Source organism: Lepidochelys kempii, chromosome 8, assembly GCF_965140285.1.
Source record: "Lepidochelys kempii isolate rLepKem1 chromosome 8, rLepKem1.hap1, whole genome shotgun sequence".
Lineage (NCBI taxonomy): Eukaryota > Metazoa > Chordata > Testudines > Cheloniidae > Lepidochelys > Lepidochelys kempii.
Window position 1 is genome coordinate 271993 of NC_136387.1, and position 23900 is coordinate 295892.

General features: G+C 43.4%; 1 protein-coding gene across 2 annotated transcripts in view; it reads right to left on the minus strand.

The window, feature by feature from the left end:
- The window catches only part of KDM3B (lysine demethylase 3B), a 132435-nt gene that overhangs the window by 58834 nt on the left and 49701 nt on the right, over nucleotides 1-23900 (minus strand). Inside the window, exons 3-9 of one of the 2 annotated variants that reach the window (XM_073355003.2) lie at nucleotides 19634-19747; nucleotides 18820-18925; nucleotides 11037-11161; nucleotides 9480-9551; nucleotides 7896-8474; nucleotides 1472-2717; nucleotides 536-737 (exon numbers count right to left, since the gene is read on the minus strand). In XM_073355003.2, the coding sequence (XP_073211104.1) occupies nucleotides 536-737; nucleotides 1472-2717; nucleotides 7896-8474; nucleotides 9480-9551; nucleotides 11037-11161; nucleotides 18820-18925; nucleotides 19634-19747 (2444 nt within the window). The remainder of the gene's footprint in view (nucleotides 1-535; nucleotides 738-1471; nucleotides 2718-7895; nucleotides 8475-9479; nucleotides 9552-11036; nucleotides 11162-18819; nucleotides 18926-19633; nucleotides 19748-23900) is intronic. The other variant, XM_073355005.1, reaches the window with a different exon arrangement.

A 23900-nucleotide genomic window follows, 5' to 3' on the forward strand; every position in this document is an offset into this window, starting at 1 on the left:
CCTGGTTAAGGAGATCAAGAGATACAACCCATTAAGGAACAGGGCAAGTGGTTGGTGTACCATGGAGAGACACACAGCTACTCTTAAGGCCAGTTACATATTTTCTCCAACATTAGCTTTGAACTGGCAAAATTCAATTAGTTGTTAGCTAGTCTAAAAATCCTAACTCTGTCCCAAACTCATTAAAGAAAGCTGGAAAAGAATAGTTATTTCAGTACAGGATCTTACTATCCAGCCGTAAAAGTTTACTGAGCTTTGGAAACAAATTCAGTCTCCTCAGACCTGGCATGAAGCCATCCAGTTAGTGTCATATAGCTGTAGCTTTTGAAGTTAGCTGAAGCGGGATAACAGCAATGGCAGCTGTTCTCCTTGCAGGACAATGATAGAACTCCAGCCAGGTGACAGTTTTGGAATAGTCAAAACCTTCATTAGACTACCCAGGCAAGTTAAAATGTCCAAGAACAAAATATTTAGCACTTCACAAGCCTGAAGTGCTCCATAAACGTTACATATGAAGCAGAGAGAGATTCAGCACCTCCGAAAATGGAAAAAGCGACAGGCCACAGTTGAGTCATCCTGCTCCTGCTCCTTAAACTTGCGGTACCGCTCCAGACGACACTCTCGACACTTGTGCAGATGAGGGGCTACATTGATGCAAGATCCATCCTGGAGGAACGGCTCTCCTGACTGCTTCAGTTTCCTCACCTTACTCATGTCTTTCAGCACAGACTGGCCAACTGTATTGAAAAGGAAAAATGAGAACCCATCAGTCAAACTACAACAGCAAATGGTCAACTCCAAGAAGCATATTTTCCAAGATCCTCTCTGAAAAGTGCATTCCTTCCAGAGTAATTAACCCAGGGTTACCCCTTGAACAGCAGACTGCTCCCCCTAGTTTTGATAGAAACTTTTGCCTACAACAGGCTTCCCAAACATGCCACACCACTTCAGTGATGGGTATTTTAGAAAGAAATAATGCAGAATGTGAAAAACAATTTGGCTGAATAATGTATCCACTTAAAATGCTGAAAAATTAGCTAAATGCATCTACAAGCAATTCCAAACACTTCTTACTCTTCTCAGAGCACTGGATAGTACCATATGCTTCAAAAAAAAAAGTGTAAAACTGCCTTAATTGACAGTTGTGGAATAACATGCCAATGGGAAAGTCTGTTAATGGTTATCTTTAATTCTGAAGCATACCCCTGTTAACTGTGTCCTGAACTTTCAAAGCTTGTCCGTTTTTCCCTAGTGAACGTACCCGCAGATATTCTTACATCAATCACCACATCCTTTAAAAACTCCAAGCTTTTTTTCACTACTAATATTTTGTGCCCATGCTAGTGATGCAGAATTTATACCAGGGTGAAAAAATCACAAGGTTTGCCATACAGAATATGTGCAGTGCAAAAAAACAGTGTCCCATCCCTTCATGTTCTCATGTATTCCTGCCCTGCCCTGAACGCTTCACCTTTCAGGGGAGCTGTGCGAGGCCGGCCCTTTGGGGCCTGCTTCCCTTTCCCTTTTCCCAGCAGCAGTTCAGCATTCCGCTCTCCACTGGGGCCAAGCTTGCCAATCAGATGCTCCGGAATTCCCTTTAGACAAGCCTTGGCCTGCAGCTGCTCCTCAGAATCACTCAAGTCTGACAGGTCACTGTTGGTACTAGAATCTGAGTCCTGTCTGGATGTCATGCTCCGCTCGTCTAAAGAAAACCTTTTCACAGCTTCAAAGGGGGCTTTGTTCTCCTGTGCAAACTCTGCCTGCGAAGAGAAAAAGCCAGGCGGGTGCCTGCCAAACACATTAGAAAAAGTTTTCAGGAGAGGATTGTCTTGCTGCCCAGGCCCAACAGATGGCTTTTCTTCTGTTGGGCTGGAGGAGAGTGTGGGCATCTCAATAGGCTGTGTCAGGCTACCAGTGGGTGAGCTGGAACGGCCATTCCCCACAGTGGATGGGCTCTGAACACCAGCAACAGCTGAACTAGAAGCATTAGAAACCATCTTGGAGGAATCTGTTGTTATAAACAAGGTTTTCTTCTTAGCTAGAGAAGAAGAGTCTGTTGAGGTGTGTGATTCTGGCCAGCTAGAAGCAGCCTTTAGACCCATAGCTGAAGGGGGTATAGATATGGTCTGAGATGAAGAGGCAAAGCTGCTGAAAGGACTGAGTTCTGCTTTCTCAGCAAATGCCAGGAAAGGATTGGAGGGCTCCTCTCGGGACAGTTTTGGGGGCTGTAAAAATAGGTTTTCATGATTATCTGCAGGTCGAGTATTCAAGAGGCTTCGTGAAAAGGCTGGAGTGAGGGTGGGCATAGACTCCAACGGCAGCTTCCGGTCCACAGAACTGCCAGATGGGGCTGCAGGTTTAGTGTCTGCTGCAAGAGGAGATTTACTTTTACAGATCCCAGAGCCCAGACTGTCCACACTCTGCTTGAACGAGTCCCGACTAGAGGGCTCTTCAGCCAAACTCTCTGAGATGACTGTGAAATAGTTACTGGAAGGCAGATTCTGGGACATGCACTGAAAAAACAAGTTCTTTGACAGATCAGAGTCTTTCTGAGTCTCTTGCCCAGTGCTACAGCCAAATGGAAACCCAACAGGCTTGTTTGCTGGAGACAATACTCCATTTGATTGGCTTCTTCCATCCCCAAATCCCAAAGGCTGGGATGCAGTTGGGAGAGACGCTCCAAATCCAGAAGAGGTCAGAAGTGAATTTCGGGAATTCTGAAACAAAATTGAAGAGAGTTAACTAACAAAATGATTTTCTCTAAAAAGATGATTGAGTAGCTAAACCAGCAGAACTTTGCCCATTGCTACTAATTACACAATCAAATCCTTCACATGCTTCTCACATACCTGCCATGGGGAGTCACAGCAGAAATCATTACTTGCACCAACACAGCTTTCTCTAAACTTAAAATTTAGGAATGTCTACCAAAGTAATACAGAATAGGAATTTCCCTCCACCGCCGCTCCCGACCCCTGCAGCTGTAACTAGCCAGCTCATGGCAATTACAAATTAAGGGTGGGAAGACCAATCTAGTTTTATTAATGCCTTGTCACACTATGGAACACAGAACTGATATATGAATGGTCTAACTAATCTGGAATCTTATCTCCAAGAACAGCCAATGCTAGATATTTCAGAGGAAAACCTGAAATCACCATAATGAACCTAGTTGAGAAATATCTCCTCATGGTACAATATTGCACCGAGCCCTCAGATAGTCATCCATTTATGCGTTTCAATATAAGAATGTATAGCCTCTGTAATTCTATCCTAGCTAATGTAACCAGAGTGTAAGTCTTAAGAATCACTTTTTGGGGTCTACAAATTTTAGGATCTACAACCTATCCTGAAGGACGACCCATCACAGATCTTACAGACAGTCCTTGCTTACAGACAGCCCCCCAACCTGAAGCAAATACTCACCAGCAACCACACACCACACAACAGAACCACTAACCCAGGAACCTATCCTTGCAACAAAGCCCGTTGCCAATTGTGTCCACATATCTATTCAGGGGACCTCATCACAGGACCTAATCACATCAGCCACGCTATCAGAGGCTCGTTCACCTGCACATCTACCAATGTGATATACGCCATTATGTGCCAGCAATGCCCCTCTGCCATGTACATTGGCCACACCAGACAGTCTCTACATAAAAGAATAAATGGACACAAATCAGACGTCAAGAATTATAACATTCAAAAACCAGTCGGAGAACACTTCAATCTCTTTGGTCACTCAATTACAGACCTAAAAGTTGCAATTCTTCAACAAAAAAACTTCAAAAACAGACTCCAACGAGAGACTGCTGAATTGGAATTAATTTGCAAACTAGATACAATTAACTTAGGCTTGAATAAAGACTGGGAGTGGATGGGTCATTACACAAGTAAAACTATTTCCCCATGTTTATTCCCCCCCCCCCCCCCCCCCACTGTTCCTCAGATGTTCTTGTCAACTGCTGGAAATGGCCCACCTTGATTTTCACTACAAAACGTCCCCCCGTGTCCCCCCCCGGCTCTCATGCTGGTAATAGCTCACATTGCCTGATCACTCTCCTTACAGTGTATATGGTAACACCCACTGTTTCATGTTCTCTATGTATATAAATCTCCCCACTGTATTTTCCACTGAATGCATCTGATGAAGTGAGCTGTAGCTCACGAAAGCTTATGCTCAAATAAATTAGTCAGTCTATAAGGTGCCACAAGTACTCTTTTTTTTGCGGATACAGACTAACATGACTGCTACTCTGAAACCTGTCATAAGGAAGTATGTCACACAATGCACAGTCAACCTGTGGAACTCATTGCCAGGAGATGTTGTAAAGGCCAAAAGTATAATTGGGTTAAAAAAATTCATAAATTCATGGAGGATAGGTCCATAAATGACCACTGGCCAAGATGGTCAGGGATGCAACCCCTTGTTCTGGGTGTCCTTAAGCCTCTGACTGCCAGAAGCTGGGACTGGAGGACAGGGGAGGGATCACTCAAACTACCTGTTCTGTTCATTGCTTCTGAAGCATTTGGCACTGGCCACTGTTGGAAGACAGGATGCTGGACTAGATGGGCCATTAGACTGACCCAGGAGGGCCATTTTTATATACCCCATTTGTTTTTTATACCCTTCATATATTTATAGGCTTCTATAACTATCAGGTTCTTCTACTGCATGCATCATTGTGGTATCCAAGTTCCTTTGTTCCATCACTCAATCAAGCTATAGATTTTTTGGATCAAGATTTTCTTATGAGTCACAGTCCTGCATCCTGATGATTATTTGTTTTCTTCTCTAAACTCCCCATTTGACAATCTTGCCATAAACACTGTACCTAGAACTGCATGCAGTGTTCTAGGTGCAGGTACCCCAGAGCCAAATAAAGTGGAAATAAAGTTGCCTCTCTGCTTCATAAAACCTCTGCATATGCAGCCTAATAGCCCATAAGCTTTTTTTGTAGCCACATCACACTACAAACCTATGTTTAATTTGCTGGTCATGATCAACCTTCACATGCTTTCTACATTACTGCCTCCCAGAAGACACACTCCAAGTGTAGGATACTTGAGATTATCTTTTCCTAGGTGTATTAGCTTCATTTCCCCAAACTGAATCTCTCTTATGTCATATTTCAAATCTCTTCATGTCTGAGTGTAATTTCTCTGTCTTTGTGACCATTTATCATTCCTCCTCGTTTACTATTACAATATGAACTCAACACAAGGTAATCATATTTCTTTAATGGGCTCTTCTATTAGCCTGTTCTGAGAATTTAAAAGAAAAAAAACCTATCAATTCCTTTGCACCCTTATTTTATTAGTCTTTTCTAAAGAATGTTAATAGGCTACAGAGGAATGACTTGCCCTTACAGAATATGAGCTTGCTCGTGCCTTGCATTTTCTGCTTATATTTGGGCTTGGTAGAATTCAATTTTTATTTCATAATTTTAATGGCTAATAACTTAGATAAAAATAAAAAAGTTCAAAATATATTTAAATTTTTACGGTTGGGCAAAATTATGGGGATGTTGGACAATATAGGGGACAATTATTACAGTAGATGTTGAGATTTAAAAAGGTTTAGAGCCATTAAAACACAAATTGTCAACATCATGTTAAAATACACAAAGTAAATATCCTTAACTCAAACTCTGATAAATTCTCGAGTAATGTTTTTCTCTCTTTGCCTATCTGTAATTTTCAATTATCAATGGGAATGTGTGTGTGTGTGTAAATTAACATTTACTGACATTTACCAATAAAAATCTAAACCTTCCAAGCCCACTTATATAGATGCTTGGATCAGTTAGCACCTCAGATATTGATAATTATAGACCAATGAGAGACAGAGTGACATCTCACTGGTCTATAATTATCAAAACCTCCCTTTGTGCCTTTAGAGACCAGTACAATGGTGGCCACTCTCCCATAATAAACATGATCTGTTAGTAGCTCCATTACATTGGACTTTAGTTCCCTCAATTCTTTGATAAATATTCCACAGCCCTGATGATTTATTGCAGTTTTATTTTTCAAAAGAGTCAGAAGGATAACCACTGAGGGAGATATTTCTCTCCCTCCTACCTTCATTATCTTATGTGATGGAGACTGCTGCAAATTAAACATTTACCCTTTATGCAGTCTAATCACATTACATGATCTCTTTTTACACTGTGGTGGTTGTATAGCCCTAGTGACTCAGTGAGCTTCCTATTTCTAATGCACTTGCCTGTCTTCATTTCTCTAAGTATTTACATAGTAGTCTTTAAATTTATTCAGTCACCATTCTCAGCTTGGAAAAGAGACAGCTAAGGGGAGATATGATAGAGGTCTATAAAATCATGACTGGTGTGGAGAAAGTAAATAAGGTTTATTCCTTCTCATAACACAAGAACTAGTGGCCACTACATGAAATTAACAGGCAGCAGGATTAAAATAAACAAAAGGAAGTATTTTTTCACAACGCACGATCAACCTGTGGAATTCCTTGCCAGAGGATGCTGTGAAGGCCAAGACTATAACATGGTTCAAAAAAGAACTAGATAAATTCATGAAGGATAGGTTCATCAATGGTTATTAGCCAGTATGGGCAGGGATGTTGTCCCTAGCCTCTGTTTGCCAGAAGCTGGGAATGGGCGACGAGGAATGGATCACTTGATGATTACCTGTTCTGTTCATTCCCTCTGGGGCACCTGGCATTGGCCACTGTCAGAAGACAGGATACAGGGCTGGATGGACCTTTGGTCTGACCCAGTATGGCTGTTCTTATGTTCTTATTTTACCTGCCTATGTCTACTTTATTAGTTTCTCTTGGGTTGGATTTTCATTTTTAAAAGGATACATAAAAATCTTCTGCCTTGTTATTTAACCAGTTTCCCTCCCGCTTTTTACTTTTTTCTTCCTTGAATATGCAGACCTTCTGTAACTAAAAGCATCTTCAAGCAGTCTCCAGGGCATTTCTAGGTCTTTTTTTAGTTTCTTAACTTTTGACCTTCAGGCAGATCCTAACAATAGTTTGTCAGAGTACAGTACTTACTATTTAAGAATCAGAGGGGTAGCCATGTTAGTCCGGATCTGTAAAAGCAGCAGAGTCCTGTGGCATCTTTTGACTAACAGACGTATTGGAGCATAAGCTTTCGTGGGTGAAGACCCACTTCGTTGGATGACATGCATCCGACGGAGTGCGTATTCATCCAACGAAGTGGGTCTTCACCCACGAAAGCTTATGCTCCATACGTCTGTTGTCTATAAGGTGCCACAGGACTCTTTGCCGCTTTTACTATTTAAGAGCATATCTTGCTATTTATTATCTTCCATGTGAGAATATCAAACTTAATTACATTAAATATAGTAGTTTGTATTAAGGTAACTTGAAGGTTGCACAATTTAAAAAAGGTTCCAATAGCAGCAGTTAAGATTACAAAAGTTAAAGGTTCAATCAGCACAATTCACTCAGACACACTGCACATTTTATATTGTCATTGACTGTATTTACAAAGGACAAAGAAAGAAGACCGAAATGAGCCAAGTTCATGTTTCTACCTGACATGCTTCACTGTCAGAAAATGCAAAAAGTTTGCTCTATCAGCTTTAAGCTGACTTTGTGGTGGGGCAGAAAAACTGTCCATGGGAGCATCTCTACCAGTAAGTGGCAAAAAGTGAAAATGAGAGGGACTGAAACTTTACCTCCACAGGGACTGAACGTACCACATGTCAGAGGGGGAGGAGCTGGAGGGAGAGGAGAGTGAGATGCCCCAAAACTGTAAAGATTTTAGAGTTACCTGTAAACACAGATCCATGGGTGGGAACTTATTCTAATAAGTGACTTTAGAAAATATATTTCTAAAGTTTTCTAGTTGTACTTTGAATCTTCTAGGCTGTAGGCAACTCACCTCTCCCTGAGCTTGTGACCAGCCTGTTTTCTGTTTCTCTTGTCCAATAACTGCTGACATGCCAGTGTCCGAGATCCTCACAGTTGTTGGTGTCAAAGCAGCTGTAGTAACAGCTGCTGGAGAAGCCCCCATGCCTTGGCCAGCCTGTTCCAGTGATTTTCCTGCCTCTTTACATCCAGCTCCAACCAGCAGTGCTTGACTAGCAGCTGAAGAAAAAGGAGTGAAGGGTACAGGCGTGTCGCCACCCACTGGCTCATCCTGGACCACCAGAGTTCGGCCATTCTCTTTGGTGTAAGTGGCAAAGCGAATATTGCGATTAATCTGAGGAACAAAAGGAGGCAGCTGCTTGGCCCTTGCATCCAGCCCTGTTTCACTCCCGGTGCCTCCTTTCCAAGGAGGCCTGCTTGCCTCACCTCCATCACTCCCATTACTATCCACTTCACCCCTCTCTTTTAGCTTTTTTGTTGCAGGATCACACCCAGAGTCTGAAGCATTTTTCCTCCTTCGTCCATCCTTTCCTTCCATACTCTCTCTCTTCTTTTTCCCTTTCGAAGATTTAGCTGCCTTTAGGCCCCCTCCCTAGAATAAATAAAATTATGTAATCACTATAGGCAAAGGGTCATCCAGCCTGTCAGGCCGGAACCAGAAGGTCCACTCTCTTCCCATCTCTTAAAGGGAAACATTTCATTTGTTAGAATAATGGATTTGTTACACTACATTAAACTCAGAAATAGTTATTTTAGACAGATACTGCAATGCAAGTTTTTAATATATAAAATTGCATGTACGCACACTTGCCTCTGTTTTTTTGCATTAGAACAGGGTCCTCCATAGCAAACCAGCCTCATTCACTTATTAACAGCGCTACGTTGCCATATGGTGGTACATCGGCACAATGGGAAATTCTGATTATGGGTAATTATTTTGAAGTAAAACTGAAATTTGAAACGTTTTATATCATTGAAATTTATCACCATCATTTTCTTTTAAGGCAAAACTTCCAGTCCAGCACAGCTGGCAACTCTGCCAGCATCCTTCAGAAGGCAGCCTGTCCTTCAATCCACAGAAATAGCCCCAAATTTGGGGAGATAGTCTAAGTCTTACAGTCTGGATTTTATCTCCAAAAGTGGAGATAGATTGCTGTAGCACAAAGCTATAGACAGTCTGCCATACAAGGACAAGCCAGGACCCCTTTCTAAGCATGGAAAGAGAAGAGGCATTTCCTGAAACCAGAGGCAGTGATCACCAGGACAGCCTCCTTCACAGTGCAATCCCTTAGAATGAAGCAAGACAACCCTTAGATACCAATAGTCCACTTTTCTCTCCAGTAAGAGTAATTCCAAACTCAAACTCACAGCAAGCCTGTGTTGAAAGAAAATGGACTTTTAAAGGAAGCCAAGTCGATAATCTGACTATTTTATTATCCACAACAAACATATAGGAAACCCTCCTCTCAGCTCCAGTGGATGTCTCAAATGCTCTCAGTAAGCAGAACTCCTCTTCAAGTTGTTTCCTCCCAAGCAATCACAAGATACTTTCTAAAGCTCCTGATTACACAAGGAAAGACATGACACAATACAGTACCTCATTTGGTGGAGTAGAGTTGTCCATCACTACGTGAACCAGTCGGGGATCCACTGACTTTATCTCACCAGTCTGATTTTTATGAGGTGGGCAGCAAAAATGCAAGGAAGAAAGAACAAACATTCAGTCAAAATTACCAGGTAAGAGATAACAATGAACATAAGACAGCATGCAGCCCCTCTCTTCCCTCACTCACCTCCTTCTCTCCCTGTCCTCACTTGCCAACATCTCTGCTTTCACTATACCCTTTGAACTGTTTCACTACCTTTCCTTTCTCAACTTCTCTAACCCTCAAACTTGGTTCCTACTCTGTTCTACTTTTTCTGTCTCCATTCATTTATCAGTCCTGTTGAACACATCTGGAGACAGTTCTGCCACTAAGTCCCCTTCTTCCACTTTGAATTCATTCCTTTCAATTTTGTCTTTTCTGTCTTTCCTTCTAAACTGGCAAGGAAACGTGTCAGTTGATGCCACCCATTCTCTATTAGCTTTCCCCACAAAAAGAAAGATTAGAGACCAGTCAATAATTAGCAATATCATAGAATATCAGGATTGGAAGGGACCACTGGAGGTCATCTAGTCCAACCCCCTGCTCAAAGCAGGACCAATCCCCAAATCAATGTCAGGTGATTGTTTCTTGAGCCAAAATGATCACTTCCTTATTTAAAAATGCCACCTTGCTCTCCCACATGGAAACAATTAAGAATCTTTTCTCAAAACAGACTCCCTGTCTCTCCAGTAGAGTTCATCAGTCAGGAGATACATGAATTGGATTCAGAAGGAGTGGCCTGAAACGCCTCCTGCAAGTCATACTGGCTAAAAATCAAGCAAAGAAAATTCTGCTCCTGTCCAGAACTAGCTCTGCCTCCAAACAATCCAAAAAGTTCAATCTGAATACAAATGATCTCATCATGGAGATTTAAAAAAACAAACAAAAACACACCACTCCTCACAACAAAGAATACACAACAGTCAGTGCTGTAGACAGTTATGATTCACCATGCTACCCACCACTTGGGTCTCCTGTCTGGAAGTTTGTGGAAGCAAAGAACTGCTGCCTGGATTCCTATTCAGCCAAGACTACATATCAAAAAGATGGGTTCAGACGGAGATTTTGGCCCCTAGAACCTAGCCATCTTCCTTCATCTGTTTCAGGCAATGTGTATACCAAGGTGCCGTATGATGAAGAAGCCAAGAAAGATGGCATTTGGTGGCCATAATATGACAATCATGGAAAAGTAACCTTCTGCTTGTCTACCAATATCCTCTCCTCCTTTACAACCATTTCCTACAATACAAATTTTCCTGCAATATTTTTGTCCTCGCCAAGCATCTCTCTACATTCTCCCATAACTGAATTGTGCATTGTAGATTTTGTAATAAGCCCTGTGGGGTAAGAAAAGTGACCTGTCCATGAAGTACCATGTGATTACACATCTTTAGGAGACACTAGCCAACAGACAGCAAAATTCAAATTTTGTGGAGAACGGTATGTTCACCAAGCGATGCAGGGAACTCATGTTTTAGAAGCCCAAATGAGGTGCTTCAGGCCTTCACCTCAGCCACGGACACTTCCATAAGACGAGTGATGGGGTCTTGACAGGTCACAACACCACAGAGCCAGCTACTTTCATCCTCTGGTTGGTACACCTTAACCCTTTGGCCTTGGACACTGTAGGGACCTGAAAAAGAGAGCCAGATCAACTGAGTATACCTGCAGACAAATTATTTGCACTATACCATTAAGGGTGCGTAATACAGACAGTAATGTGTGCCGAGTTAGGGTTGAAAGCACTTATCTCCTGGTGCAAGGAAACAGATTACCAAGTTTTATTGCAGTTTTTGCTCACAGCAAATACATCATCTAAGCACAGTTCTGTTGAAAAAATGTGATTAAAAAAAGAGCATTGTGAAGCTCATGTTTGTATCAATATTAGGTCAAATTTGATCAATTTACAAGTAAAATTATGTTTTGAGAAGATCTGAAAAACCCAGTCTTATAGACTCAACCTAGAACCTGAAACAATGCAAGTCTGACTCCCTCCTAAATACTCATTTTTTCCTCTGTCACCTACAAGTGAATAATTGGAAAAAAATCCAGACACACACATATCATGAGTAACCATGTGACTTTACTGTGAACTCCTTATGAAATCCCACCTTGAGTTTATAAGGCGAGGTTCCTCACCTGTTCAGCAACTGGAGTTCTTCGAAGTTTGTCCCCCTGTGGGTGATCCATTTCAGGTGCCGCGCACCCTATGTACCTTGGATCGGAGACTTTGGGTAGCAGAGCTCATTCGGCCCGTACTCGTGCCTTACACATCCTTGTGCCTCGCACCAAGCCTATACAGTGCTGTGCAGGTGAACTGCCCTCAGTTCCTTCTCCACAGAGCTGAAGTAGAGGGGAAGGTGGGCACATAGTGGAGCACCTACATGGACATGGACACGGACACACACACACACACACACACACGCGCGCGCGCCTCAAAGAACTCCAGTTTACAGGATGAGTAATCTCTCCTTCAAGTAGCGTTCCTGTGGGTGCTCCACTTCAGGTGACTAACAAGCAGCAGCCTCAGTGGGAGTCGCGGGCTTTGGAGTAGTTCAATGCTGTAGATCGTACTGCAGACTCAAAAGCAGCATCTGAAGTTGAATCGTGGACTTTGAAAAAGCGTGTACAGAAATCTACGTGGCAGCCCTGCAGAACTCATTGATGGAAGCTTTCTGGGAAAATGTCACTAAGGTAGAGAGATCTCTTTGTTGAACATCCAAACAGACGGTTGAATATATCATTAGATTGATAACAAGGAATGATGCATCCAGATATCCACCTAAAGAGTCTTTGATTGAAATTGTAGATTCCTTAGAGTTGTCAGCAATTGACAGAGTCTGGGAGATTTTTCAAAAGGATTTAGTCCTGTCCAGGTAAAAGACTAGTGCCCTTTTTGACATCAAGCGTAGTATAGCGTCCTCCTTAGTCAGATGTGATTTAGGGAAGAAAACTGAGAAATGAATGACCTGGTTAATATGGAATTCAGATTAAACCTTCTGTAAGAATTAGGTGTGTAGGCATAGCAAAACCTTATCTTTGAAAAATACTGTGAAGAGAGAGTGTGCCATTTGGGTTCCCATTTCTCCCACTCTTGGAGCAGATGTAATGGCTACCAAGAAGGCAATCTCCATAGATAACTTAAGTAGAGAACAAACTGCCATTGGTTTAAAGGAAGGTTTCATAAGGCATCTGAACAAAATTAAGATCACGATGATATTTTGTACCTTCTTGGGAAATCCTGAAAGCTAGAGCCAAGAAGCCCTCTGCATGACACCTGCTGTAGAGATGGAGTGTGCAGCAGTATCAGCAGCATCCAGAGAGGCTTGCAAGGATGCTCTGGCCAGAAGCTGATCCTCCACTATGACTGCCTGAAATTGCTCCCTCTATTATGGTGAAAGGTGCTCAATAAAAGGAAGTAAACTTGCAGTAACCAATGTGGTTCTACTTCACCATAAGATCCTGATAGTTGGCAATTCTGAACCGCAGAGTCGCAAACAAGTAGGATTTATGACTTAGAAGGTCGAGGCATTTCTGTTCCGTCGTATGGCATTGCTTTAGCATGGTACTGATTTCCACGTTCGTTTACTGCCTTGACGACCAGGGAATTGAGAGAAGGATGTGAAACAAAAACTCACGAGTCCTTGGACGACCTACAAGAGTATTGTGCTGAGGCAAGAGGAGCATGCGGCTTGCCTGAGACTGGGGGATGGTGCAGGGGAGGGCATAAGGTCCCTTGGCCTGGGTCTTAAGCAGGCAGAGGGAATTCATCATGGGAGTCTCAATTTGATTTCCTGGTTCTTCCTGGCCCTAGATTTAAATATTATGCAGAAGTTGCACTGCTGTGGGGATGTGTGTTTCCCAAAGGCAACAGACACACTAGGACTGCCTGTTGCTCACAGCATGACCACCTAGCAAAAGACGCAGACTTTATATCCCACAGAACTGGACAAACTGACCCTGGAGGGGACTGGGGTAGGGGAGAAAAGAGAGAAAATGATCCTCTGATTAACCAACTAATAAAAATAAGAGTGAGGAAAAAACACAAATGAGGTAAGCTCAAAGCAGACTTTTGATGAAGCACCATCTCAGGCCAAGGTGACTGAGAAGGGACAGAGGGCGATTTGCCTGCACATGATTGAAGATAGAAGGTCTGGAGCAACAGATATCGACCCTGCGTTGCATACGAGAATCTGAGGATTTCCTGGACAAAAGTCAGGATATGCTTCTTCGGGCACAAAGCTCTAAAGATTTAGAGCAGGTTGCACAGCGGAGCCAAGAGGCCAGTGAAGAAGCTTGGCAACATGTGACCTCCAGAAGAAGAAGGGAGAATGTCCGAGTACCAGCAACACAGACACAGGTAAGTAACCGTTTTCATGTTCTCTCCACAGGTACCACTGCGGAGAGTGGACCAGATGATACGTCTGGGGGGAGAAAGCAGAAGGAGACTCCGCTGGTTGGAAGGCATGAGATGCGCTGTCCTGAGGTTGGGGGTTCCACGACCACCACTCCCAAGAGAAGGAGGTGGGTGGTGGTGGTCAGGGACTCTCTCCTCAGGGGACTGAGTCATCTATCTGCCGCCCTGACCGGGAAAACAGAGAAGTCTGCTGCTTGCCAGGGGCTAAGATTCGCGATGTGACGAGGAGACTGCCGAGACTCATCAAGCCCTCAGATCGCTACCCCTCCGTGCTTCTCCACGTGGGCACCAATGATACTGCCAAGAATGACCTTGAGCGGATCACTGCGGACTACGTGGCTCTGGGAAGAAGGATAAAGGAGTCTGAGGTGCAAGTGGTCTTCTCATCCATCCTCCCCATGAAAGGAAAAGGCCGGGGTAAGGACCGTCAAATCGTGGAAGTCAACGAATGGCTACGCAAGTGGTGTCGGAGAGAAGTCTTTGGATTCTTTGACCGTGGGATGGTGTTCCATGAAGGAGGAGTGCTGGGCAGATACGGGCTCCACCTAACAAAGAGAGGGAAGAGCACCTTTGCGAGCAGGCTGGCTAAGCTAGTGAGGAGGGCTTTAAACTAGGTTCACCAGGGGAAGGAGACCAAAGCCCTGAGGTACGTGGGCAAGCAGGATACCGGGAGGAAGCACAGGAAGGAACGTCTGTGAGGAGAGGGCTCCTACCTCATACTGAGAATGAGGGGCGATCAGCAGGTTATCTCAAGTGCCTATATACAAATGCACAAAGCCTTGGAAACAAGCAGGGAGAACTGGAGGTCCTCGTGAAATCAAGGAATTATGACGTGATTGGAATAACAGAGACTTGGTGGGATAACTCACATGACTGGAGTACTGTCATGGATGGATATAAACTGTTCAGGAAGGACAGGCAGGGCAGAAAAGGTGGGGGAGTAGCACTGTATGTAAGGGAGCAGTATGACTGCTCAGAGCTCAAGTATGAAACTGCAGAAAAACCTGAGTGTTTCTGGATTAAGTTTAGAAGTGTGAGCAACAAGGGTGATGTAGTGGTGGGAGTCTGCTATAGACTACCGGACCAGGGGGATGAGGCTTTCTTCTGGCAACTCGCAGAAGCTACTAGATCGCACGCCCTGGTTCTCATGGGCGACTTCGATCATCCTGATATCTGCTGGGAGAGCATTACAGCGGTTCACAGACAATCCAGGAAGTTTTTGGAAAATGTAGGGGACAATTTCCTGGTGCAAGTGCTAGAGTAGCCAACTAGGGGGGGAGCTTTTCTTGACCTGCTGCTCACAAACCGGAAAAATTAGTAGGGGAAGCAAAAGGGGATGGGAATCTGGGAGGCAGTGACCATGAGTTGGTCGAGTTCAGGATCCTGACACAGGGAAGAAAGGTAAGCAGCAGAATACGGACCCTGGACTTCAGAAAAGCAGACTTCGACTCCCTCAGGGAACTGATGGGTAGGATCCCCTGGGGGAACAACATGAGGGGGAAAGGAGTCCAGGAGAGCTGGCTGTATTTCAAAGAATCCCTATTGAGGTTACAGGGACAAACCATCCCGATGTGTAGAAAGAATAGTAAATACAGCAGGCGACCAGCTTGGCTTAACAGTGACATCCTTGCGGATCTTAAACATAAAAAAGAAGCTTACAAGAAGTGGAAGATTGGACAAATGACCAGGGAAGAGTATAAAAATATTGCTCGGGCATGTAGGAATGAAATCAGGAGGGCCAAATCGCACCTGGAGTTGCAGCTAGCAAGAGATGTCAAGAGTAACAAGAAGGGTTTCTTCAGGTATGTTGGCAACAAGAAGAAAGTCAAGGAAAGTGTGGGCCCCTTACTGAATGAGGGAGGCAACCTAGTGACAGAGGATGTGGAAAAAGCTAATGTACTCAATGCTTTTTTTGCCTCTGTCTTCACGAACAAGGTCAGCTCCCAGACTGCTGCGCTGGGCAACACAGCATGGGGAGTAGGTGGCCAGCCCTCTGTGGAGAAAGAAGTGGTTAGGGACTATTTAGAAAAGCTGGATGTGGACAAGTCCATGGGGCCGGATGCGTTGCATCCGAGAGTGCTAAAGGAGTTGGCGGCTGTGATTGCAGAGCCATTGGCCATTATCTTTGAAAACTCGTGGCAAACAGGGGAAATCCCAGATGACTGGAAAAAGGCTAATGTAGTTCCCATCTTTAAAAAAGGGAAGAAGGAGGATCCTGGGAACTACAGGCCAGTCAGCCTCACCTCAGTCCCCGGAAAAATCACGGAGCAGGTCCTCAAGGAATCAATCCTGAAGCACTTACGTGAGAGGAAAGTGATCAGGAACAGTCAGCATGGATTCACCAAGGGAAGGTCATGCCTGACTAATCTAATCGCCTTCTATGATGAGATTACTGGTTCTGTGGATGAAGGGAAAGCAGTGGATGTATTGTTTCTTGACTTTAGCAAAGCTTTTGACATGGTCTCCCACAGTATTCTTGTCAGCAAGTTAAAGAAGTATGGGCTGGATGAATGCACTATAAGGTGGGCAGAAAGTTGGCTAGATTGTCGGGCTCAACGGGTAGTGATCAATGGCTCCATGTCTAGTTGGCAGCCGGTGTCAAGTGGAGTGCCCCAGGGGTCGGTCCTGGGGCCGGTTTTGTTCAATATCTTCATAAGTGATCTGGAGGATGGTGTGGATTGCACTCTCAGCAAATTTGCGGATACTAAACTAGGAAGAATGGTAGATACGGTGGCAGGTAGGGACAGGATACAGAGGGACCTAGACAAATTGGGCCAAGAGAAATCTGATGAGGTTCAACAAGGATAAGTGCAGGGTCCTGCACTTCGGATGGAAGAATCCAATGCACCGCTACAGACTAGGGACCGAATGGCTAGGCAGCAGTTCTGCAGAAAAGGACCTAGGGGTGACAGTGGACGAGAAGCTGGATATGAGTCAACAGTGTGCCCTTGTTGCCAAGAAGGCCAATGGCATTTTGGGATGTATAAGTAGCGGCATAGCGAGCAGATCGAGGGATGTGATCGTTCCTCTCTATTCGACATTGGTGAGGCCTCATCTGGAGTACTGTGTCCAGTTTTGGGCCCCACACTACAAGAAGGATGTGGAAAAATTGGAGAGAGTCCAGCGAAGGGCAACAAAAATGATGAGGGGTCTGGAACACATGATTTATGAGGAGAGGCTGAGGGAGCTGGGATTGTTTAGTCTGCAGAAGAGAAGAATGAGGGGGGATTTGATAGCTGCTTTCAACTACCTGGGAGGTGGTTCCAAAGAGGATGGTTCTAGACTATTCTCAGTGGTAGAAGAGGACAGGACAAGGAGTAATGGTCTCAAGTTGCAGTGGGGGAGGTTTAGGTTGGATATTAGGAAAAACTTTTTCACTAGGAGGGTGGTGAAACACTGGAATGAGTTACCTAGGGAGGTGGTGGAATCTCCTTCCCTAGAAGTTTTTAAGCTCAGGCTTGACAAAGCCCTGGCTGGGATGATTTAGTTGGGGATTGGTCCTGCTTTGAGCAGGGGGTTGGACTAGATGACCTCCTGAGGTCCCTTCCAACCCTGATATTCTATGATTCTATGACTACATAGCCATGGTGAGGTGATCAAGGATGCGTAGGGCACATACACAGGTTGAATAGGCACAGCTACCGAAAGTCTTTGATCAAAGGGCACCTGGCATTGGCCACTGTCAGAAGACCGGATACTGGGCTAGATGGACCTTTGATCTGACCCAGTATGGCTGTTCTTATGTAAAGGTTTCTGGGGCACAATCACACCTGAAGTGGAACACCCATAAGGCTACTACTGGAAGAAGAATCCTCACTTGTATCCTGTCCAAGTGTAAACTGCAAGCAAAAAGCTAAGTTCACGGAACCAACTAATATGCCTAATTACCTGGACACGTATACACAATTCTTCTAGAGATAAGGAAATTTTCTACTGCCAAAGCACAGTGTGCAGTTTCCCCAAATCTTGGAACACAGGAATTGCCAGAAGAAATCAAACCACTGAGGTCCATCTAGTCCAGTATGCTGACACTGATAGTGACCATAACCAAATGCCTCAGAAGAAAGGGCAAGAAATTCCATACTAGACAGTTAATAGAGTAACCTGCCTGGATGAGAAGTTTCTTCCTAAGATCCATATGTTTGTTAAACCAAAGGCACTAGTACCCACCAAGAACTATGTCCATACCAATGTAATGTGATGCTCCATGAAAATCATTGGTAGCAGGGTTCAAACTCTGCTGCCTCTGTATTGAAAACTATGAGCCTCTACTGCCAGAGCTAAGATACCCAGGATATGTTAGCCAATAGCTGTAGCACACACAAACCTTTACGTGGTCTAGCCATTGGAGCAAGTCAGAATGCCATACTGAGTAAGGATGCGTGATGCCAAGTTTAAAATTTCAGTCATTTACTGCAGTCATGCTTAAAAGGACATCATTAGAATCTGAGACGGCAAAGTGTGGGGTTTTCGGCCTTAGAGATATCAAAGATGGCTTAAAGGACTATGTTTTATTTTTCAGAAGAACTCACTTTCAAGCAGACTAAGCATTTCAAATTTCAGCCCAAAGGGTTGATATTTTGGGAAGTTGTGAATGCATGAGGTTGGATTATAATGGAAGCTGTTTTGCAACCTTAACTATAGTGATTGTGATTGAACAATCGTTACAGACGATTCCAGTTAAACAGCAATCTACCTTTCCAATTAACTGCAAGAAAGCAATAATTAAACTCTCCTCACAAAGAATTTTGGACATATTAACTTGCAGAATGGAACTTCAAACAATGGGTATTACTGTTTATTTTGGGACTCCTCTCCGGAGCACAAACTCATGCACAATCCAAGCCCTCAAGCTACAAGCCAGTTGGTCTTACCTCTGCTAAATATTTCCTGAAGTTTCTGGTCACTAATTAATGCATTGACCGAGTCTCTCAGTGCAGATTGCTCCTGCAGAACTTGGTTCTGGCTCTCTGTTCCCATCTGCCAATGACACAAAAAAGTTTTGAATGCAAGAAAGCCAGTAGACAATACAGGTTTCAGAGTAGCAGCCATGTTCATCTGTATCCACAAAAAGAAAAGGAGTACTTGTGGCACCTTAGAAACTAACCAATTTGAGCATAAGCTTTCGTGAGCTACAGCTCAATGCATCCGATGAAGTGAGCTGTAGCTCACAAAAGCTTATGCTCAAATAAATTTGTTAGTCTTTAAGTTGCCACAAGTCCTCCTTTTCTTTTTGAATAGACAATACAGTAGTTATACTGCTGGGGGCCACAGCTCTCTGGCCTCTCTCTATTCTAGAGGCTCTGATGGAGAAGAATATCTGACCTCCATCAAAACAAAAGTAAACAAGCTTTCTCAATGTGTCAGGAAATTGATCAAGACCACTATGCACAAGCAGTTCTGGAACTCCTATAGCAATGATTCCCTCTGGATAGGGAGGGTCTATGCAGACCCTTTGGCTGAGCCTCAGCAACTAGAGGCTCCTAAAATGAAGGATGGGGGAAGAGCTGGGACCTTAAGACTTTCTGAATGGAGCTGGAGATCAGGGCCAATTCTTGTACTTTTTCATACCCTCTCTATCTACCCAATATCCATGAGGATCCCCACCACATCTTGAAAAAGAATCAACCTGGAAAGCATGGTATGAAGTGGAATCTGTACTCTGTCTGAGAATGCCTCTTCAAGTACCTGAAACAGACATAATCCACTGGCATCGGACAGGAATCTCAGGTCTCGGTCCAGAAGAAACTCCACAGGAACCACAGAGCCTAAACCCAGCTTATCTACTAAAGGAGTGAAGGTCTGTGAAGAAGAAAACTTGAATGAAGGGTATGGAAACAGATTAGGGGGACACACTGACACAAGTAATACCCTTCTGCAGGTTTCATATCCTCACAGGGGATGCCCCAACCATTCATAAAATACTTTATTACCAAGACGTTAACGTTGTAAATAAGACATTTTTAAACAAGTGCAGCATAAATACTGAAGACAAACAACAAAAATAGCCCAGGTCAGGTAGCTTGCAATTCCTAGAGCCTGAATTTTAAAACAAGAGGAGCCACTGCCAGCAATTTAATGAAAGTGAAAGGCATTTTTCATTTTCTCCAAATCATCTGATAGTCAACTCTCCTCACAAGAAAGTGGAATTACACTAGGACTCATCAGTGCTGAGTCCCAATATATCTAGGAGCCTCAGCAACCCAGCCAAAGTATCACAGGAGATTACAGACATCGCTATTTGAAAGGGACACTTTTATATTTTCACATCATGTAGCAGTAAATACTATTATGGACAGACTAATGAAGGGAAGAATTTTCCGTTACTGTCATTTTCTGACAAACTAAAGTGCATGTCAGGAGTACTATTAAGATACCTGACAGCAGCGCAAGAGAACAAGTTCCCAGATCAAAAGCTCTCTGTACTACTCATTTCTAGTTTTAATATTTCATAAATCTATGAGCTGAAGACCAGGTAGCTGCTCTACATATTTCCGATATTTGAACCCAATTTAAGCATGCTATCAACACAGCTTGTGCTCTGGTGGAGTGAGGTCACATGTTTGACGGAGGACTCTTAAATATCATAAGCAGTTCTAATGCAATAGTCATTTTGAAAGTCTGTGATGAAACAGTCATTCCTTTTGATTTATTACTATATGCAATGAAAAGTACTGAAGTTTTACAAAAAGATTAGTTCAGCAGTTCTCAAAACTTAATTGTACCGCGACCCCCTTCTGACAACAAAAATTACTACAAGACCCCAGAAGGGGGGGACTGAAGCCTGAGCCCACCCCAGCCCCGCTGCCCCAGGTTGGGGGGCCAAAGCACAAGGGCTTCAGCCCCAGGTGGTGGGGGCCTGTAAACTGAATCCCACCACTCAGGGCGGAAGCCGAAGCCTGAGCCTCACCACTCAGGGCTGAAGCCCTTGGTCTTTGGCCCTGCGCCCCAGCAAGTCTAACACCAGCCCTGGCGACCCCATTAAAACAGGATCCCTGACCCACTTTGGGGTCCCGACCCACAGTTTGAGACCCCCTGATCTAGTTCGTAACAGCCACCGTCTCACATCTGAGATATGTGATTTAAATTCAGCAGGTGAAGAACATGTTGTTGGGGGGGGGGGAAAAAACTAGTAAATGAATAAACTGATATGAAAATCTGATAGTACTTTAGGAATAAAAGGTGGGTGCAATCTCATAGTTACTCTATCCATGTGAAAAACTGTATGGAGGATTTATCATTAGGGCTTGTAATTCGCTTTTTCTACAAGCTGATGTAATTACCACCAGGAATGCTACCTTCACGGATGATAGATGAATTGGACAATTTGCCAGAGGTTCAAAAGTGGTGTGGGAAGAGGGAAAGCATCAGCAAAGAAATCACTAAATTTAAAGTCCCATGTTCAAGTGAGCTTTCCCACAGGAGGAAAAATGTGGCTAAGCCCTTTAACAAATCTACTCACTGACTGATGAGAGAAAATTGTACATCCCTCCACAGGAGAATGGAATGCAGATATCATTGCCAAATGGACTTTGGTTGAAGAGTGCTTTAAAGATAAGAAGTAATCTAATATTGTTGGAATAGAACACTGACATGGAGCATAACCTTTAGTCTTTGCCAAATGGAAACTTCTCTCTTTATGGGTGGTGTACGTACTCCTAGTGAATAAATTTTCTACTCTGAAGAGCATTGCTCTGCACCTTTGAAGAACAGTTATCTATTGAGAGCATTCAAATATCACCCAGGCCATGAAGACTGGTGAGAATCAGAGTGACTCTGTGATAACATCTCCCTAAACTGGGAGTGTGATAAACTGATTATCTGAGAACCAAAACTGGTGAAGCTGAGCAGGAGCCACCAACATAACTTGAGCTTTTTCATGCCTTATTTTCTGTAGCACTCTTGGAATCAGAGTAAATAGAAAGAAAACATACATAAAATGGTGTGACCAAAAAACTCATGAATGCATCTATTAGACATTGCCAACTCTCTTCTACTCAAAGGCAAAATATCAGACATTTTCTGTTTAGAACTGACCCAAATAAATCTGGGGAAGCCAACACACTTGGAAAATTCAGTTTAGGGTTGACTTTTTAAATTCTCATTTCACGGGAAGAGTACATTTTGCTGCTTAGTGAGGCTGTTAGACCATTTCTCTCTCCAGAAAGAGAAGAGCTGTCAGACTGATGTAACACTGAATGTACCATTCCCAAAATTTTATGGTTCCTTGGCAAAAAAAAAAAAAAAAAAAAAAGGAGGGGGGCATGGTGGGGGGCGCCTGATCTTGCACCTCCCTAAGTCCTAGGAGGCCATGCAATTGTCCATGAGAACTTGGACTGAAGAACTGTGTGTGACAGGGAAAAATGCTTTGCAAGTGAATCTCACTGCCCTTAATTTTAAGTACATTTATGTGAATCGTGGCTTTTAGATGATGGTCAGACACATGGCCTCTGGGTCCCCTCTATATATGCTCCCCAACCCATCTTGGAATCAGCTGTTATCAAAGTTTTGGAACAATCAGAGGAGCAAAGGGAATTCCCGTATATATACTTTCTTCTGTCCTCCACCATTTCATCGAGGATAGAATTTGAACTGGAATCAGCACTTTCACTTATGTATACTGGATTGTTGGTCTGTAAACAGACTAGATCCAAGTTTGAAACAGTCTGAGATGTGACTGGGCGAATGTGGTTACAAATGTACAGGAAGCTAAATGTCCTAACAGTTTAAGACACTATCCTTACTGTTGCTTGAGGGTAAATATTGAAGTGTAGAATCAGGTATTTTATTATTATCTGAAATCTGTCTAATAGGAAGGATAAACTCCCTGTTAGGAAGTCCAGGAGCACTGATGAACTCTTTTCAGAGTAGCAGCAGTGTTAGTCTGTATCCGCAAAAAGAACAGGAGTACTTGTGGCACCTTAGAGACTAACCAATTTATTTGAACATAAGCTTTCGTGAGCTACAGCTCACTTCATCGGATGCATGCAGTGGAAAAAAACTCTGGATTATGACAGAATCGGATTCAACATTTTAAAGTTAAAGTTAATCCTCAAACCCAGGGATAAAAAAGTAAATGCATCAGTTTCTTGGCAGACACTATGATCTGTGTTTGACTTCCCCTGCACAAGCCAGCAGTCTAGCAAAGGGTACGTACGAAATCCTTGCCTATGTAGATGGGCTGCAATTACTGATAGGCACTTTGCAAACACCCTTGGTGCTGATGAAATTCCAGAATATAGGACTGAGAATTGATAATGACTCCCTACAGCCATAAAATGTGGATGCTTTCCAAGGGAGAGCGGTGGTGGGGTACTGACACATGAAAATAAGCATTCCCTAAATAAAGGGTAATGAACCAGTCCATGATATCCAACTGAAGCAGGAGTTACCATGTGGAACTTGGCATGTCAAATTAATTTGTTGAGGTTCCCGAGGTCTAGAATCAGACACAAGCCACCTCTCTTTTTCAGTATGAGGAAATAGGGAAAACAGAAACCTTTTCCTATATACTCCTGACATGCTAACTCTATTGCTCTGAGCTTGATCAGTCTACTTCCTGATGAATGGCACTCATAAAAATGGTCCCTGAAAAGGGACCAGGAAGAGGGGTGGAAAGGAGACATGTATTGAAAGTGAATGGTATAACCATCCTTGATTACTTGAAGGACCCATCAATATGTGGTGACTGCCAACCAAGCCTCCAGGAAACAGGAACCAAAGCATGAAGAAAAAGATAACTTGTGGATTAGTCCAAGATCCTTGACTGTTGCATCAAATTTGATGTTTGTGTGTCTGAGGGTAGTGGAACTGACTACTATTTCTGCTATACAGATCTCATTCTAGATGGTTCAGGAGGCCTCTGGTGTTGGGAATATGAAAAAATATTGAGTGTTCGTATAACTGAAGAATAAAGATTGAGGAAAATCTTTAAAGTGCGTCTTTTTGAAAGAAA